This window comes from Pleurodeles waltl, chromosome 7, assembly GCF_031143425.1.
Source record: "Pleurodeles waltl isolate 20211129_DDA chromosome 7, aPleWal1.hap1.20221129, whole genome shotgun sequence".
In the NCBI taxonomy this organism is placed as follows: domain Eukaryota; kingdom Metazoa; phylum Chordata; class Amphibia; order Caudata; family Salamandridae; genus Pleurodeles; species Pleurodeles waltl.
The window spans coordinates 1,374,647,784-1,374,667,777 of record NC_090446.1 but is presented as its reverse complement, the minus strand read 5'-3'; the positions used below and the strand labels follow the sequence as shown (position 1 = coordinate 1,374,667,777).

Here is a 19,994-nt window from a genome sequence, read left to right as displayed (position 1 = left end):
CTACACTGCCATGATTTCTTTACTGCCACTGTTTCAGGGACTGATAGCAGTAGTTTGCACTCCTCTATCAGGCTCTTCCTTTCACACATCCCATTGCCCTGCAACTACCAGTGGAAAACAGCGCAGAATGCTTAATTGGCATGACTAGAAATGCAAGTATTACTAAAGCTTGGTTGTTTCCAATGTCTTTCAATTTTATTGCATCCTTTCCACCTGTTGACTCGTCACTGGAAGGCAGCAAAGTCCTGCACATTTTATCATTCTGCCATAACCCTGTGCTACACCTTACAGGGGGAACCTGCCAGACATGAACAAGATGCTGGACAAAGAGGACTTCACCATGATGAAGAGAGCCATCTTTGCAACACAGGTATGGGCTAGTGGGGTCCTTGTGGTATGAGGCTTTTTGGATCATGTAGGTTGTGTGCACGCATTGTGGCACCCAGTAAAGAAAGCATTGTGTTTGTGTTCTAAAAGAGGACCATAACATTACTGAAGTTGTAGATTTCACCCTAAGATGGTGGCAGACTTTGCTTTAGGAGATGTATTCGGTTTGACTGTTTTAGATGCAGGAATTTTCTAGGGATATGGGATGTATATATTTATGTGTCTTACGAAGGTGGTACTTATCTAGTAAGCTTAGCTGTTAGCCCTTTCTCCATATCCTCTTGGATGTAGTGAGCACAAGCAGTCTTAAAGGTGGTGGTGCATGTACTCTCTACTGGCCCAGGATTTTGTATTCTGGATTTGGTGGTTGCAGTAGTTAGGCGGGACACTGTGTTGTGTCCCCGACACTTCAGAGGAAGGTGTGGTGAACCAGTCCAAGCCTGTTGCATGGAAGAAGGTGTAAAGGTTGGTACCTGATACAGTGTAACCCAAAGTTATCAATATCAAGAAGGTCACAGTTCAGTCAAGGGTGTTGCTTTACAAATCATGCATGTTTAATGCGCACAGTGAAAACCAGATGACATGCATTTGTATGGTTCAAAGGTTGTGATCCTAAGCAGGAAGAATGCAGACAGGAGCTACCACCTATTGGAATGAATGGGGAAATCTTGACTTATTGGCAGGGTTTGTGAAAACTCTTGTCAGCCTTTGCAAAACCCCAGCTTCGCATCTTTGGAGAATGAATAGATCGGTGTTAACTTGCAAACTGCATCTGCAGTTACTTCAAACCAGAACTCGTGATGCAGTCCCTGCGAAGATTGCAGTGGATTTCTAAGGTTATGGATACAATTTTCCGAAGTAGTGGGGCCCAGGAGTCCGACTTGACCAATAGTTATGGTTAGAGGGATTGAATAAAAGGAGTATCTGTGAGTCAGAATCTACCACCTGCTGCAATATTGTCTGGTGTCTTTGGACTGTTCAGGGCTTCCATCACCTCTGAAGCCCTTGGGTTGGTTATAAAAATGGCCTATATTGTAGAACTCACTAATTGGGGTAGGGCTTTTTCAGTTTCCCAGAGGTGCACTGTCGTGGTTATAGCCCTTTCAGTATTTTCAATGTTAAGTATTTTCATGTGTACTCCAGATCCTTACTTCTGTGCCCTGCCATTCTTCCTGGGTCCGCGGCAGCCCACAGAGGTTCTTCCAATGAGCAGATATTCGGAAGCACTTGTTTGGGACCTTTCCAAGATCTCTTTGCCCTCAGTTTGGTTAAAGGATGAAGGGGACAGCCTTTGGAGAGAGGTGATGTGACATGGCCTGTCTTGGGATCTTCTGGGACAGCATAAATTTCAGGGTTGCTTGTGCAGTGATGGCCTGGTTTGGTCACCACGTTAGCCTCTCATCTGCACTTGCTCATCGGTTTTGAGGCTGGTGGCTACTTTCATTTTAGGGGTGCTACAGGTACATCAGGACAGTGTGGGCAGCTCAGAAATCCTTGCCAAATTTAGGGATTGGGGCCTCCATTTATGTCTCCCAACCCTAAGCAAAGGCTTCCGATTTAGGGAGTTTATTTAGGGAATATTTATAATCATCAGCCGCTCATGGTCATAGTTGTAAACCTCCAGAGCCTACACAAATTCTGTGAACTTCAAGGAGAATGTAACTTGTGTGTTGGATAGAGAGAGTTTACCCTAGAAGATGGATATCAAAGATTTGAGGGCTCTTGGATGGATGTTGTCTGTTGGGGCTTGGGGTAGTGAATGGTGGTGATCCCAAAACGCTTCCACAAAGAGAATGGTTTTCAGGTTTTTCCTGATCTTTAGGGTGCAAGGGATTTTATGTAAAACTGTGAAAATGTTTCTTTGCTCTGGTTGTGGGAGTTGATTGTATGTCTTAGCCAGGAAAGTTTTCATCTCGAGGGGCGAAGTGCGGGTTGCTTTATATCTTGAAAATAGTTACTGTACTCTGGATGGATGTGTAGTTCTGGAGAATGTAGGGTGGGTGTTGGGTTTTACTCCAAGAGTGAGATCTTTGCTTAGAAACTATGTAGATATCCTATACGCCTTGTGTAGGTGCAAAGAAACATGCTTTCAAGTAGAGAGACCTTGTAAGTGGATGGGTTCATCCAAGCAATGCATTTTATTGTGTTGTGGAGCGGTGGGCTATGGATGAGGGCTCTGTATATCGTTGCAGTGGCTATCCTTAAAGGGAGAGGTGCTTGGTGCTAAAAGGGGTAGACAAATGGACAGTTCTATAGAGGTCAGTGAGGTAAGAGTTGGAAATGGGGTGCTGTCTGTGTACGAGACAAAACTATGGTCAGATTATTGGATAAGCACAGGGGAAGGTAGGGTTGCCTCATCCATGGAGGTGCGATTGCATGGGGCTATGTGTGCATGGTGGAGCGCTAGATGGGGGGTGAGTTTGTATGTTGATTGTTTTGCAGTGTCTTTAGAAATATGACAGTTTTGGGATAGGAAAGACTAATGGTAATTTTCTTGTCTCCTGTTCTCTCAGCGTCACTCTTTTCCTCCAGTCTGTACACACAATATGCTGGATGACTCCTCTGATTCGATTCTGAATTCTATCCGAAGGATCGGACTTTTCAATAGTGGAGCTGATCGAGTCAAGGTGAGCACCCAGTGCAGGTTGGTCACTCAGGGCTCCAAACACACTCTGCCACTCTTTCCCTCCCAACTCCTGGCCTCCTGTTGCCCTGATGAACCCCCCAACCTTCCCCCACCTCTCAACTTTGGGCCCCTGCCTGGTAACCTCTTGCCTTCCCCATGGGCTTTCAGTAGCTCCACTCTCTATTGGCTTCCCATAGTCTTTGCTTCTTGTGTGAGCTTCCTGTAGCTTAACCCTAACTATAGACATTGTGCTCCTTTGCCCTACTTCCCATCTATGCCCTTCCACCTTAAGGCTCTCTGGTGCCCTGCCGTCTCTTTACAGTTGCTCCAGCTCTTCACACAAGTAAGCTGTTTGCAGCCAGTACCCTCCTGCTAGTCACCCTGCAGACCTCCACCTGAATTGCCTGCTTCCCTGACCGCTTTCCTCCCAGTAGCTTCTGGTAGCCATCCCATCTCTTTCTGTAATTTTGCCCACACTGCCCTCCCTGCCCCATAGACTGTCTGTAGTGGATCATCCTTGGATATTGATAACACTTCTTTCCCCAATGTCTTTCCTGCAACAATTCCCCATACTGTATCGCCCTCTAGCTCTGTCCCATCCTCTCCTTCTGGTCATGTGGGCAAACTAAGCTACCTGAATCTAGAGAGCCATGCTGCCCCTGTGGGAAACATGTAGGCCTACCTTTCACCATCAAGAGATCAATGCCTCCCACTGTTTGATTCTTGAAACTCTGCCTCCTTATGTTCTTCAGTAGCACTGCCCACCAGTTGCCTTTTGTGAATTCCTGTCCTCGTGCTCTCCCTGTAGCTAAGCCATCTCGTGTGTATTTCATGCCCCAATTCTCTTTCTGTTTTCTTGTCCTTGTGGGAGCTGTCCGTGTAGGCCCTGAACCATCTCCAGTGGATGCTCTGTTCATTCCCCCTATATGGAGCCCTGCTGCCCAACTTAGTAGGCTTTCCATAGCCTGCCTCTTCTCTGGCCTACTGGCCCCTTTTGCATTCCTTAGCCCTCTCTCGCCTGTTTTAATGGATGCTTTGCCCTATCTTACGCTTTGAGCTCCTGTTTGCCGGTCTTCATTGCCTCTCTCTAGGTGCTATAGCATGACATCTGCCTGTGGTTCTCTTCATCATTCTTTCTCTCGGTGTGCTTTAACAGTCTTGTGTTGTGTCTTTCTATGTGTACATTACCACTGTTGGCTCCTTTCTTCTACACTCTTGTGTTGTGCATTAACAGCTTCACAGTTGTTTTTTTTCTTTTCTTCTCTTCCATTAACTCTTCCACTGACAATGGCTCTTACCCTCTCTCTATCTAGATATGCATTCACACTCTGCCCACCCCCCTCGCTCTAGGTGAGCATTAACGTATTTTCACTGTCCTCCTCTTGCTCTCTCTAGGTTGTGCATTAACACCCTCTGTCTTCCGACCACTTTCTCCAAGTATGCATGAAGGCTCTCACTGTCTCCTTTCTTGGTGTGTAGCACTCAGACTCTCACCCCCTCTAGGTATGCAGTAACACTCTCGTTGTGTCCCCCTCGCTTTAGGTGAGCATTAACATGCACACTATCTTCCCCTTCGCTGTATGTTGATTAATACCTGCTGTTTTCCTCATGCTTTGTGTAGATGTGTATTACCAAATTGAGTGTCTTACACTCTCTAGGTGTGTAATAACAGATGTGGTGTCCTTCTCTAGAACTTCAATTGCTCTCTAGGTGTCTAATAACAGATGTGGTGTCCTTCTCTAGAACTTCAATTGCTCTCTAGGTGTGTAATAACAGACGTGGTTTTCTTCTCCAGAACTTCAATTGCTCTCTCTTGGTGTGCATTAACACGCTCATTTTCTGATGAATACTTCTAACCATTGATGCCTTCTGAATCTTTCAGGTGCCAGACTGGGTCCAGTAACTTCTACAATAGATCTTCCAAGTGCGGGTGGCTTCATCAGCCTCCATCCAAACTCTCTCCTGCCTCAAGGGTTGATGATGCATCTCTGCATATAGACACTACCCCATGTGCTGAAATCGGTTCCTTTATTCCCCCATGCCCTTTAACTTGGAACCAGAGCTCTGCTTTTACAATTTTTTTTTTTTTTTTTTAACCAAAGGCTTTTTGCTTCTCTAGCCTGCTTGGAAGTGTGTAGGAATGCCAGCCCCAAAAATGGCAGGCTTCAAACCATGTTGTATGTTCCCCAAACAGATTTTTGTTCCAGACCAGCACAATATCCACAGCGCCTTGGTACCATGCATAACTCCAAGTCTTGTGACAAATGCATTCTGATACAGTCTTGAGTTGCTGTTTTCGTTTCAGGGAGGGCCTAGCCTGGCAGTTCGGGCTGGACTGTTCTTATTGGAAAAGGATCAAGACTGATTTGCATACGGCTGGGTCAAAACTGAGATAGCATGGTTTGCAAAATAGTAATGGACTGGGATGTGGCCCGAGCAATTACCAGTGACTGAGATTAATTTAAGCATTCCAGCCATCACTTTTTGTATACTTCAGCACCCTAGCACTGCCAGGGAATGGGAAGGCAGGCTATGTCATAGTTGTCTCCCTAGCAGGTTGCGGTCGTCAAAAAGGCCATGCTTTAGATGTTCAAATTCATTCTGACGCCTTCCCCTCCACACACACAATATACCTATGCTGGTTTGTTCTTTGACCTATAGAAAGCCAGTCACTAAAACACATCCCATAAATCCACCATGGATTAGCCCTTTGGGTCCCCTACTGACAAAAGTGCCCCATTTACAGTAGTGGTTCAGAGGGCAGCACAAATCTTGTAATTGTCATTCCCCACTGACTAGCCTAAGGATACTCTAGCCGAGGTTTTGCAACCAGATTCTCTTCCTTTGGGTCTCTGTTGCCATTCAGCCAGACTCTTGCTGATCCAATTGTTCAGCTTGGCTAAACCATTTTCTGCAACAGCAGTGAATTGACCTACTGCTAGGTGCCAAAGACCAGTGCCTGGAGACCCCAAGTTTCTGACACAGCACCCTACTCCAGAGAGCATTGTGGTGTAGAGCAACCATAATCATGGTTGTAAGGTCAACCACAATTGTTTCCCATCTACTCCGCTAGGCAAAGAATCTGAGAATTACTAATGCAATAGATAGTGTTTTCATCTGGCAATCTAGTACTGTTCTCATTAAGTGCTGTCTGTCTTCTGAGATGCTGTAGACACATGACCTGGAACATGGCATGTGAGGTTTTACCAAGGCTGCTTAAGAACCAGTGTAAGGCTTTTGCCCAGAACTTTCAGGATGGGCAAGGCAAACCCAAGAAAACTGTTTGATTAGGACGGGATAACACTGAATCTGTAGCTCTGGTCCTGGGCAAAACTGTTATTATTAAATGTCATGCCTGGATGCGCTCCACCAAATTTTCCATTGACTTCCAGGCATCTTCAATTGGCATGCTTTTTGATGGGGCCAGACTTTTTGGCGAGATGGCCAATGTAGCCCTGAAGTATTTCAGAAACATTGGAGCAGTGGCTCACTCCTTGATATCATTATCCCTGGTCTGCCAGTTCCACCACATGATGCGAAGATAAAGGGTGTTCTAAAGGACTTGCTTTCCACCACCATCAACCTTCTCAGCAGCCAACACAGACCCTTCACAGCCCTGGTGAGGGCACAGGGTGCAGATGTGGTGCCAAAGAACAGGGAGAGCAGCTGCATCAATTCTTCTCCTCTTCTGCTTCAGGTACCACCTCAACCCTCTTTAGTTTGCTCTTGAGCCTACAACTGGGTTCAGCAGCAGTGTTGAATCTGATACGTCTTATCCTTCTGGCGTTTGATGATTTCAGGTCAGTGGGTCCTTCAGATTGACCAAGTGGGTCCCTTTCTGGACACACTTCCCTTCCCCGAACAATGTGCCTTGAACAGCGAATATACTATTATTTTGGAAGACTTTGAACTAAGACTATTTAACAGCAAGCCAGCCCTGCCCTTTACTTTCTCCAAGATCTAGAAGTCTTCAACCTCACATTAATAAAGAGAACACACATCGCTCAGCGCCCATCTACTTGGCACCCTTATCAGTTTTAGGACAAAATATCCAATTTTTCTGGCCTACTTCAACCCATTAACTGCCCCTTTGCCTTAACAGCTCAGAAAACTAAACAAATTAGTACTATGAAGTATGCTGTGATGAATGCCGACGCTCTGTGTCCCCTCCAGACTACTGACAGGGCTGACCCCTTAGCATCAAAGCAGGATCTTGAAGCTAACATAGCTTTATCACATTTCAACAAGATGTCAAATTTAGCACACGCAATTCTACCATAACACATGCTACCAGCCCTAATCCTAAAAACTGCCTGCAGTTTACACATTAACTTGTTCTTGAATTAGAGGCATGCAGAGGTGAAAGAAGACAAAAATACAGTCACAGAGAGTGAGGTAGAACAGTCCTGTGTTCTACTTCACTCTCCAATTAAAGCCACAGATATACAGAGGAAAACGAAGATGCAATGGGGCCCACATACAAGCACATAGTAAAGGTTCAGAGGCTTCAATTCTCTTTCTGCCCGTGGCAACTCATACAGCCACCAAATAAAAATTTCTTGTTAGATGACCCCCAGTAACTACCACCCTAGCTCCTACCTATTCTATCTGGGAGAAATGATGGAACAGTTGGTCCTACGCAATTGCATTCTGTTTTGGAGACTAATTGTTCCCTCCATCCCGGCCAGGCTGGCTTTTGACCAGGTCACAGCACGGATTGGTGGATGGCGGTGGTGTTGAGCTCTGGTTTTACTCTCTCTGCGCCCTTCAACATTACCTACCATCCCCTACTTCAGAATGGATTACAGGTCATTGGCTTCAGTGATGTAGCTCTGAACCGATTTGCTACTTTCTGAGCATTCCCAGACCATTCTCCTTCCCCCACTAAATTAGAAGAAAAATCTATCAAACCTGGTGTACTGTAGTCAGTGCTCTTCCCCCCCCTGTAGCGAATTCCCTTTATTCCATCAACGTCCAATTTTATACAAGTGCAGATGGCACGGAGCTGATTATCAAATCCCACAAATACTTTAGTGCTGATTACAAAAACTGCAACTGACAAATAGGTTTCCAGCTACGGGCTGTCTATTACGTGTTCTCACCTGCAGAATTTACAACAACTTTGCTTTGTTTTATCAGGCTCAGACCTCTAAAGGGGTAAGCGCCTGCTTCGGGCATATAGAACATCTGAAGATTTTTCCTTGTATTCACCCAGACTATCACATCAACCTGGTAATGGCTCTCATACAGTCCCGCTTGGACTGTGGGAATTTATTTAGGCCTTCCTAACAAACCCCGTCATTGCATCAGCTTGTGCGGGATGCCTTTGCGCGCCTTGTAACTGAGTGAAGAAGGATAGATCACATCCCTCCAGTCCTCAGTGGCCTTCGCGAGCTACCCATTAGCAAATGTTCTGTTTAAATCCTTGGAAATTGTACCATGAATTATTCATTGTCTTCCCTTGCATTTGAGACCGTAAAATTCCACTTACATTCTCTCCAGCCCCCCCAAACAATTATTGCACTTCTCCGAATAATCCTCCTTAGATATTTCTAGGGCGACAGTTGTTGGTTGGCGATAGTGCTTTTTGGGTTGAAAAATCTTAAGACCCTACTTTTTAATCACTAATGTTTTTAACCGTTTTATTTTTTTATCTTTTCATGTTTTGTACTTGTACAGCAGCAGGAAGCATCAATGCATGTGCGTTGATAAGTAACCCGTAATATAATGTGTGAACACTTCTAAGTGTTCCCTTGGACTTCTGACCCTGGAAGCTCTTTCTCTTTGCTGTCCCTTCTTTGCGTCTCATCGGCGAGCTACAGACCTCTTCAGTGCAGCCTTTGTATTCTTCCTTTTCCCTGCACCAGCTGGTTCTAAGGGCACATGCATTTTCCTTCCAAAAGTAGTGTTGCTTTTCCACGTAGGGCAGTACATCATGCTCCCTGCGTTGTTTTCTCCAGAACATCTCTCTATAGAGGAGGAGAGACTTAGCCAACAGAGTACCCTTAGTTTCTACATTTACAGGACTAAGGTGTACCGTGTTGATGATGGTGGGGTTTGGAGGTGCAAATAAAGAAAAGGAAGCCCAGAAACAGACCCTACTGCACTAGATTGCCCTCTGCACCTGGAGAGTCTTCAGACCTTTCCACCTGGATGAAAGTTGCTACAGTGACCCTAACTTGGTATGTTCCTGTTCTGGACATCTGCCAGGTGCCCGTGTCGGTATCTCTCCATACTTTCACCTGTCACTGTTATATCATCTTCTAAGTCATCAGAGTGGGCCAATGTGGTTGGTCCTGCAAGACTTTGTTGTGTGCTCCACTTTTGGGATCCGCATCTTCGAAGGGGAATTGCTTCGGTACTTATTTAAACATTGAGGAATATGCAGTCAGAAATATCCATTTAAGAATGTTAACTCCCTCTGGTTTTGCTCTGTCTGGCGGATTTTCTAACTGCAGGTTCCTGACCATAGCCCTCCTGCCTCCTCCGCTCTGTGGAGTAGACTTTTGGAAGTTACCAAGTCCCGAGCTAGTTTTTGCACACTGCCAGTACAAATACAGTCTTTTCAACCATGCTCCCCACCGGGACTTAAGATGATCAGATGTCCCGGATTTCCCTAGACAATTCAGACTTTTGACAGCTCTGTCCCGGTGTCCCAACACCTTTAACTTTTTTAAATATATGTCCCGATTTTTAAAGAAAGTGCAGTGAGTTTTTCAATTGTATATTCTCCCACTTTCACACCAGCCTCTGTAGTGTGAAATAGGGCTAATTAATTATTTCTGCGGGTGCAGCTGCATCAGCCTTATTCAAGCAGCACAGCAGGAGCTGGACCTTCAGTTCAAGGTCCCTGTAGAACAGAAGGGAGTATTGAAGGCAGGGAGGAGGTCCTGCCATATTTAAGTGATTCCAAATCTGTGACACACACTGTGTGTGTGTATTTGTATGTATATTTAATATTTATGCAACATGTATAGAAGTAGGATTAAAAGTAGAATAAATATTTTATTCACATATAGCTATACAGGGAGTGCAGAATTATTAGGCAAATGAGTATTTTGACCACATCATCCTCTTTATGCATGTTGTCTTACTCCAAGCTGTATAGGCTCAAAAGCCTACTACCAATTAAGCATATTAGGTGATGTGCATCTCTGTAATGAGAAGGGGTGTGGTCTAATGACATCAACACCCTATATCAGGTGTGCATAATTATTAGGCAACTTCCTTTCCTTTGGCAAAATGGGTCAAAAGAAGGACTTGACAGGCTCAGAAAAGTAAAAAATAGTGAGATATCTTGCAGAGGGATGCAGCACTCTTAAAATTGCAAAGCTTCTGAAGCGTGATCATCGAACAATCAAGCGTTTCATTCAAAATAGTCAACAGGGTCGCAAGAAGCGTGTGGAAAAACCAAGGCGCAAAATAACTGCCCATGAACTGAGAAAAGTCAAGCGTGCAGCTGCCACGATGCCACTTGCCACCAGTTTGGCCATATTTCAGAGCTGCAACATCACTGGAGTGCCCAAAAGCACAAGGTGTGCAATACTCAGAGACATGGCCAAGGTAAGAAAGGCTGAAAGACGACCACCACTGAACAAGACACACAAGCTGAAACGTCAAGACTGGGCCAAGAAATATCTCAAGACTGATTTTTCTAAGGTTTTATGGACTGATGAAATGAGAGTGAGTCTTGATGGGCCAGATGGATGGGCCCGTGGCTGGATTGGTAAAGGGCAGAGAGCTCCAGTCCGACTCAGACGCCAGCAAGGTGGAGGTGGAGTACTGGTTTGGGCTGGTATCATCAAAGATGAGCCTGTGGGGCCTTTTCGGGTTGAGGATGGAGTCAAGCTCAACTCCCAGTCCTACTGCCAGTTCCTGGAAGACACCTTCTTCAAGCAGTGGTACAGGAAGAAGTCTGCATCCTTCAAGAAAAACATGATTTTCATGCAGGACAATGCTCCATCACACGCGTCCAAGTACTCCACAGCGTGGCTGGCAAGAAAGGGTATAAAAGAAGGAAATCTAATGACATGGCCTCCTTGTTCACCTGATCTGAACCCCATTGCTGTGGTTGCTGCTGCACGCAATGTTGATGGTGAACAGATCAAAACACTGACAGAATCCATGGATGGCAGGCTTTTGAGTGTCCTTGCAAAGAAAGGTGGCTATATTGGTCACTGATTTGTTTTTGTTTTGTTTTTGAATGTCAGAAATGTATATTTGTGAATGTTGAGATGTTATATTGGTTTCACTGGTAATAATAAATAATTGAAATGGGTATATATTTGTTTTTTGTTAAGTTGCCTAATAATTATGCACAGTAATAGTCACCTGCACACACAGATATCCCCCTAACATAGCTAAAACTAAAAACAAACTAAAAACTACTTCCAAAAATATTCAGCTTTGATATTAATGAGTTTTTTGGGTTCATTGAGAATATGGTTGTTGTTCAATAATAAAATTAATCCTCAAAAATACAACTTGCCTAATAATTCTGCACTCCCTGTACATATGTGTGTAAGTGTGTGTGCGTGTATATATATATATATATATACACACACACACACACACACACACACACACGTATATATATTTATAACCTAGCTGCAGTCGTCACTAGGTATTTACAGTTAGGACTAACTTTCTATAAAAAGAGCATTTTTTGTTTTGCTAATAACTTTGGCGCCGCTTGACGAATCTTCACTAATGTTTCCACGAAAATATGACTCTCACTTGAGCTGCTGTCTAGAACGTTTCTGGGTGATCCGTCACAGGGTGTGGGAGTAAAATTGGGGGGTCTCCCAAAAAACTTTCTCCCCATATATTTTTCATAGGGATTTTGAACAGCGACAGCACAGAAACTACTGGACATAAATGCATCATATTTGGCAGAAATGTAGGTCCTTGTCCAGAAAGTGACCTTTTTTTGTTTTGGTCTAAATACGTTCAGTAGTTTTCAAGACATTAAAGAAAATCCAAATTTGTATATCTAGGGACACACAGGATTTGCGAACCCTCCCGATCTCGTGCTGAGATCGGATTGGCTGCCAACACTTCAACAAGGAAGCCATTGAAGTGTTGGCAGCCATTTTGGGACTTGGCCGATGCCGAGTCCCAGAAAAAAAGAATAAAAAATACAGAAGGGGCCAGTGTACGAACACCCTGAACCCTTTGCTCTGGTGCTGGGGTCCCAAAGGGACTTCCCCAGAGCTAAAAAGTATTTAAAAAAAAAAAAAAAATTACCACGAATTCGCAACAGGGTTGCAAATCCACGGTAAAAGGAAGAAAAAAAAAAAGAGCCTGTGCTTCTTTTTAACTAAGCCCCGGGTGGGCCAGGTCCTGGGGCACTTCTCTATATTTAATAGAGGGGGTGGGGGGGGAGGGGGGTAGGGGTTCTCCTGACCCCTCCCAACCCCCCACTCCCACAGCCCTAGGGAACACCACCTCCCCGAGGCGAATTATAAAATACGAGCAGGGGCCACATGGCCGCCCTGGGGACTACCACCCCTTTTGGCAAAAATGCCTTTAATAATTGGGAGAGGCACAATGGCCTCCCCCATAGCCCTAGGGACCACCACCACCTCCCTGGGGCTATTATATATGAGCGGGGGACAATGTGGCCCCCCGCAGTCCCAAGGATCACCACCTCCCCAGGGCACATACTAAATTATGTAAAGGGGGTCCATTTCGGACACCCATTAGCACCAGCCAGGGACCACCACTTCCGGGGGCTTTGCTTACATTGGGGGGGGGGGGGGGGGGTGCATGGCCCCCTCATGAAGCCACTGATGGCCCTGTGGACTGCCACTCCCCAGGGCCAGCTCCTGCTATGTCCTGGGGTGCCCACCCCTGGGACATAGCTGTATGCTGTGGCTTGTCTGCAGCTTTGAACCTGCAGCCACGTCACAGCAAATACTCCGGTTTTTGACAAAAAATGACTTTTCATCTCTGTCCCCTGCACTTAGGCATGTGTGCAGGGGACAGGGATGAAAGGTTTGCTCCAGCAACCACGGAGCTGCTACTTAAAGCAGCTCCTTGGTTGCTGAAGCAATGGAACCGCAGGGAAGGCCTAGAGGCTTCCCCTGCGGCCCAAAATAGCCTGTCAAGGTCTTATCAAATGAAAAAAAAAATGCAGGGACACCTTTGATTGCTCCCCAGTGGTCACAGGTAACCCATAAAGGGCTAAAAAAAAAAAAAAAAAAAAAAAAGGTATTTAAAAAAAAAAAAAAAAGCTATAGCTCAGTTGTGAAGGTCACAGACCTACACACTGAGCGTTCAGGGTTCGAGTCCAGTTGGACTTGTTTAATTTTTTTTTTTTTTTTAAAGTAAAAATGTTTAAGGCTCATACTGAAAGGTGATCTTACTCTTTTTAAATAACAAATAAATTTTTCTTTTCAAATTGTGCAGAAATATCTCATTCTAAGTATATCATACATCAAAGCCTAAGAAAACTTGCTATCTCTCCCGCTCACTTCCTCTCTCTCTCTCCCACTCACACACCCACTCAGACACTAACGCACCCACTCACAGACCCACTCAGAGCCTCATGCACCCACTCACTGACCCGCTGATAGCCACAGGCACCCACTCACAGACCTGCTGATAGCCTCATGCACCCACTCACAGACCTGTGCAGACACTTGATCCATCCACTAAAATATTGATGTACGCATTCTCACACCCAGACAGACACTCACACCTATTCTGACACCGAGCGAGGCCACGGCCAACTTCTGCCTCGCACAGCCAAAGGGCTGTGCACAGCATGGTTAGGGGGGTTGGCTGCAGGGTCTGGCTCAAGGCCAGGTCTTGCGCACAACATCCGCTGTGCACGGGCGAAGGCCGTGCGCGACAGTGGTTGGATTAACGTCTAATAATGGAAATGACTATATGTTTAAGAAAACATAAAAATTCACTGAAAAAACAAAGGTTACAGGGACATTATAGTTAGGCTCTCATTTTAAACATACCAAACCATAGAAATTCACCAGTTATAGTTGATTTATCTCAAATAACTATAATTTGTGGCCTATAACTGGTGAATTTCTATGGTTTGGTACGTACCGGTCCTGGGTTTTTGCTTTTCAAAATGTGGTCACCCTAAACTGACAACAGCTTGCAGGGTGGCCCCTACATGCAGTTTTTCTCTTCTTCACTAAGCCACTCGTGCTCTCTCCAACTGTGTGCAACTTTTCCTCTCCGGTTCTTTCTGTGTGCACATTAACACTCTCAGTGTCCCCCTCTGATCTTTCTCTCTCTGGGTGTTCTTTAGCGCTTTCACCTTTCCCTAGGTGTGCATTCCCACTCGACCTGTTGGGTAACAACCTCACTCCAGGTCATTATTGACATACTAGTCCCGAACTTTTCATTGACAAAACATTGTTTTACAAAACAGGACTACAGCTCCCAGACTGCATTAGGTTATCACAGAAAAGTCAATGACTGGAAACACTGTCTGTAATAACCTGGAGAGACGTGGTCACCAGGTCTCCCCACTCTCAGGTTATTTTCCATCTAGATTTTCTTTTTTCTGCTACCTCTCGGCTGCTATTACTAGGTGTGCATTAATGTTCAGATGGTATTCCCTCTGCCTGGGCGTGCATTAACAGGCTCAGTGTCTTCCTCCTTTTCGTTCTAGGTGTGCATTAACTTGCTCAGTGTCTTCCCCCTTCTCGTTCTAGGTGTGCATTAACAGGCTCAGTGACTTCCTCCTTCTCGTTCTAGGTGTGCATTAACAGGCTCAGTATCTTCCTCCTTCTCGTTCTAGGTGTGCATTAACAGGCTCTGTCTTCCTCCTTCCCCTTCTAGGTGTGCATTAACAGCTCAGTGTCTTCCTCCTTCTCGTTCTAGGTGTGCATTAACAGGCTCAGTCTTCCTCCTTCTCGTTCTAGGTGTGCATTAACAGCTCAGTGTCTTCCTTCTTCCCCTTCTAGGTGTGCATTAACAGCTCAGTGTCTTCCTCCTTCCCCTTCTAGGTGTGCATTAACAGCTCAGTGTCTTCCCCCTTCCCCTTCTAGGTGTGCATTAACAGCTCAGTGTCTTCCTCCTTCCCCTTCTAGGTGTGCATTAACAGCTCAGTGTCTTCCCCCTTCCCCTTCTAGGTGTGCATTAACAGCTCAGTGTCTTCCTCCTTCTCGTTCTAGGTGTGCATTAACAGCTCAGTGTCTTCCTCCTTCTCGTTCTAGGTGTGCATTAACGGGCTCAGTGGCTTCCTCCTTCCCATTCTTGGTGTGCATTAACACTCATTGTCTCCCCACTCAGGTCATTTTCCACCCAGAGTTCCTCTCCTCCACCAGTCCACTCCTGCCTGTGGATTACGAAGAGTTTGTGCGTGGATGCCACCTGGGGGTCTTTCCCTCCTACTACGAACCCTGGGGTTACACGCCTGGTAAGGGCTTGCCCCTCCTCTGTTACCCATTCTGAGTTACCCTTTGCTTTTCCCCTTTTATTCTTGATGTATTCTTTTCTTCACTTACCGTTTATTGTGATCGTGTTTTGTTTATAATTCTAGTCCCTTCACTGTTTTTCTTCACCTTTTTCTTTTACTATTTGTATTCTTCTTTCGCTCTTTTTATTTGACTTGCTCATTAGTAATCTGCCCTTCGAATTTTTTTTTTTTGCCCCATTGAGGTACCATAGGTGCCCATTATTTGTATTCTCCTGCCACCTTGTGGCTTGATAGGGAATAGTCTTCGAAAATGTCACATTGACTGTTTTCCTATCGCACATCCTGCTGGTTTCCTCCCCAAGTCATATTATAATGATCTCGCTTAGATGTAGTATGTCCTGTCAGCACCGTCCTCGTAACATGATTTGAATGTTGTCCTGGCCTTTGTCGTGTCCCGCGGTGCGGTGCACGCGAGAGTAAAACTCCTGACCTGTCTCCTTTCTTAGCCGAATGTACCGTGATGGGGATACCCAGCATTTCCACCAACCTGTCCGGCTTCGGTTGCTTTATGGAAGAGCACATCGCGGACCCATCGGCCTACGGTCAGTACTTCTGTGTGCACCTCCGCCTCTTCGTCCTGTGTATTTGCATTGACATTGCAGAACATGGTTGCCGTCTGCTTTTAATTGTTGTGGTCACATGCATTAAAAGCTGATTTTTACTAAAAGCGCTTGATACATCATTATGCCAGATTTGGAGGTACTCAGTTTACCGACCTCAGAAGTATAGAGGGCGGAGCAGCCTCGTCGAGATTCCTAATCATGAACTGCAAATCGCCAGAAACATGTTACGGATTTGGGGGCCCTGGGCCAAACATATTTTAGGGGCCATTGTTCACAACACTTTGAATTTAAGATCAAATTCCAGCTTTTCATGGCCTCTTTATCCAGGTCACAGTAACTGCACAGGCACACCGGTTCAGATAGTAAATGTGGTTTCCTCTAATATTCAGGAATAGTGATGTGTGTTTTCAATATTGTAATATAGCATCAGCTGACTAATATTATTGCAAATATTCTGTGCGACAGACTCCCATTTCTCGTATACGAGGTCCTGTTTTGATCTAAAAGGAACTATTTTATGAATGTTAGATGGTGTTGAAAAACAAACATTTCTCTGCAAAATATTTTCAATAGACGCCCATTCAACACCCATATTAAAATAATTACAGGAAAATGGTGTTAAAAACAATCGAAGTTTAGGAATCATTCAAGGTCATCAGGGCAGGACTGTATGGAGAACAGACCCCCCCCCCCACCCCACCCCCTGAAAGACTGGGGCACTGAGCCAGAGCCCACGTTGCCCATGCCTTAAAACGTCTCTGCAGATCACATCGCTGTATTTCTCAGTGGCACCTGTTCATTCACACGTATCTGAAGGAGGGTTGTTCTTTATTGCAAACTTTCTAAGCCACTTTTGTCTGTAAGCAAACATGTTTATTTATGTTATCACCTGAGACGAATTCAAAACTCTGGAGACAGAGAGAGACACTGGGGTGATGCTCAGGGGGGCACAACTGAATATGGGGAACAAGGAGGGGGCAGAGGAGGCATGCAACCCAAGGCAGGAGAGTGGAAGAAGGGGAAAGAGATTTAAAAGCTTTTCAAGGGTGGAAAGAGCAAGATAGGGGAGAAGGACAAAGACAGGGGGAGAGAGCCAAGGGGTGAAGAATGTGGAATGGAACGATTGGGACATCCAAGTACGAGGGGCCAGAAGTACAGTTAGGGATTGTGAGGGGATTGGACAGGCTGGCAGGAAGGGGGTGGTGGAGGAATGCATTGAACGTGCACGCCAGCAGCTGAGGCCAACAAATAGAGAGCCGAGCCATGTAGACATATAGGGCTTAGTGTATCCGGGTTATGGCCTGAAGTGCAGCAACATCTCATAACTGTTTCCTCCAATGGGGATCATTTATTAGGCCCTCAGGTTGACTCCATGCTTTAGAAAATCAAAAATGATACAAATGCTGCAAATGCAATGGGCGTGCTCCAGAGCCAGTCTGTGAACTATATGTCTTGCCATTGATAGAGCGGAACGTGGTAACAAATTTACCTGCGTTCGGACGCTCTTTAGGTCGATGAATCTTTTGACTTAGTGGGAACACTCTGTACTCGTAATCGGTCAATCTCATCAAAATCAATAATCAATAACGAACATAAGCAACACCTTGAACAACATAACACTTAACCATTAATCCAGAATACATTTCGGCAAACCCTGACCTTTCAGCCAGGAATAACCACACCAGTTTATTGCGAAGTTAGTGAATTTATTTCCCTATATTAACAAAGCTAGCACAATGTAAATGTGTCTCAACACCAAATGATAAACATATATGAACATTAATAGCTGTCCATAACGTCGAAACAAGTGTAATCTATGAAGCATTTGAATCACAAGGCATTCGATAATAGCAATGCAAAGCACTAATACGATAATCTGTAATGAACTAATTGCGTACATTTAGTCAGCATAACAAGATCTCAATTGCATCGTGCAACACATGGATTCCTCGTCTAACCTCAAATTAGCATCGGCATGTGGGACTTCATGCAAAACAATTTAGCAACATTAATTTAGAAAACTCCTAGCTAGGGACCTTATCAAAATCAGCAGTTGGTTACCTAAAAGAAACACAATGCAATTTTACAATTTCCTTTCATATTTACCAATTACGATCAGCATACAAGGAAGTCTTCGTCTCACAGGTACCGTTCTTCGGTCATCATGGGTACCGTTTCTCGATCAGCATGGGACGGGACAAAGGGGCAGGGGTGAACGGGGCAATTGCCTCACGGCGGCAAGGTAAGACTAATACTTCATGCAAAGGGATCAAATCAAAGTTACAGTCTCTAGGGCAAGAATCATTTAAAGTCTCTTTCTCTCGATTAGAGAAAGCATCAAAGTCTCTCAAAATGGCGTCGCAGCAAAGTGGGCCATAATAGCTACGAAGTCTGCAAAATGGCGGGTATCGAGCTGGTAATGGCTACCTTCTTCTCGTGCACCTGATTTTTATAGACAACAGTTCAAGTCCAGTAGGGTCTCCATTGGTGGGTTCATAGGTTAGCTTCAAATTGACCAATCAAACACGACAGTTCTCAAGCTTTTACTTAAGCATACATTATCCTTGGAGATGGGTACGCAAGTTGCAACATTGTTGTCCAATTAGCTTACTCTCAGAGCCTCCATTGTCCGCACCTGCAAGTCGACCTTGAATTTAAGAGAAAATATGCCAGGCTGGCACCAACTTTAAGATAAGCATGTGAACAGTTTCTGTGGAAAAGTACAGCTTCGAGCTAAAATACACGTTTAATAGCACAGTGGAAAAATACGAGCATCTAAACCGTGAGACCAGGCAACTAGGCCAAAGCCTCTGCTAAAGTAATGCTAAGCTAAAACATTTCAAACAAGAAAATCGTAGCATACGTTTATGATTTTGTCGGATTAGTGCAATTCTAATTCACCACGTTATATAAAGCACGCGTATAAATGATGGCAAACTACTCTGAGGGCACATTTTGTCCCCGTACAATTTTTATTAATTCGGTTAAAGTCACACATGATTATTTCAGCACTACGTTTAAGCGTTAATAAATCAAAACCTTCATTTTCTGCTTCATCAATCCCTCCTCTGATGACTACTAGTCATCACACCAAACCACGCCCACAAATTTTATTCCATTAAAATTCTGTTAGTTCCCTCTTCCTTTTAATTCCCCTAGTTTGCGCCTTGTATTCTTCTGCCATTCTTTTCATAATGTTCTCTTCTTTTCTTCTTTTAATTCTTTCCATAATCATTATTATTCCCCTTTTTATTCCCCAAATTCCAAATACACAAATTATTACTATTAATATTCCTTCTATTATTTTCAATAATATTCCATTCCAAATTCCCCCAAGCCAATGACCCACTGAAGCTATTCCCTTTCCAACCTTCTCCCACACTCATGGTTCTTTCAGTTCTTTCAAATCTGCACTTTCTTTTGTTAGGTTAGCAAGCATAGTTTTAATCTTTACACTATTATCCGGTATATAGGTGCAGCAGTGACGTGCACCAATCATTTTGCAAACGCCTCCATCCTTTGCTAAAAGAATGTCTAAAGCAAGCCTATTTTGAAGAGTCATAGCTCTTTCCGCTGCAAGCTCAGCATCTATCAGGATTATAGCACCTGAAAACTTTGTCAGCATGTTATCCACTATAGTAGACAACTTTCGTATCTTGATGGAATTCAGCACAACTCCCAATGAAGGAATCATGGCTCCAAATATATCACCTACCACAGCAGCTGCGGTCTCTCTTTTCTGGATATTATGAGATCCAGATGTCTTTTGAATCATCGATACGTCATCCAGTTGATAAACTTTCGGGAACACTATACCCAAATAACATCTCCCCCACCATCCCTTGGGAAGACGATAATAAGCATTATGCCCACAAATGTAATATACACCTGGAATGACAGGGTCAAGTCCGTCCATCATGAATGTCCATTTGGCCTTAAAAATAAACGTATGTTTGCACTCACTCGC

At 44.6% G+C, this 19,994-nt stretch overlaps 1 protein-coding gene across 1 annotated transcript in view; it reads left to right on the top strand.

Moving 5' to 3' along the window:
- Window positions 1-19,994, top strand: part of GYS1 (glycogen synthase 1) — a 125,456-nt gene that overhangs the window by 79,610 nt on the left and 25,852 nt on the right. Inside the window, exons 10-13 of the mRNA XM_069200857.1 lie at window positions 292-370; window positions 2,901-3,014; window positions 15,278-15,404; window positions 15,911-16,006. Coding sequence (XP_069056958.1) covers window positions 292-370; window positions 2,901-3,014; window positions 15,278-15,404; window positions 15,911-16,006 — 416 coding nt within the window. The remainder of the gene's footprint in view (window positions 1-291; window positions 371-2,900; window positions 3,015-15,277; window positions 15,405-15,910; window positions 16,007-19,994) is intronic.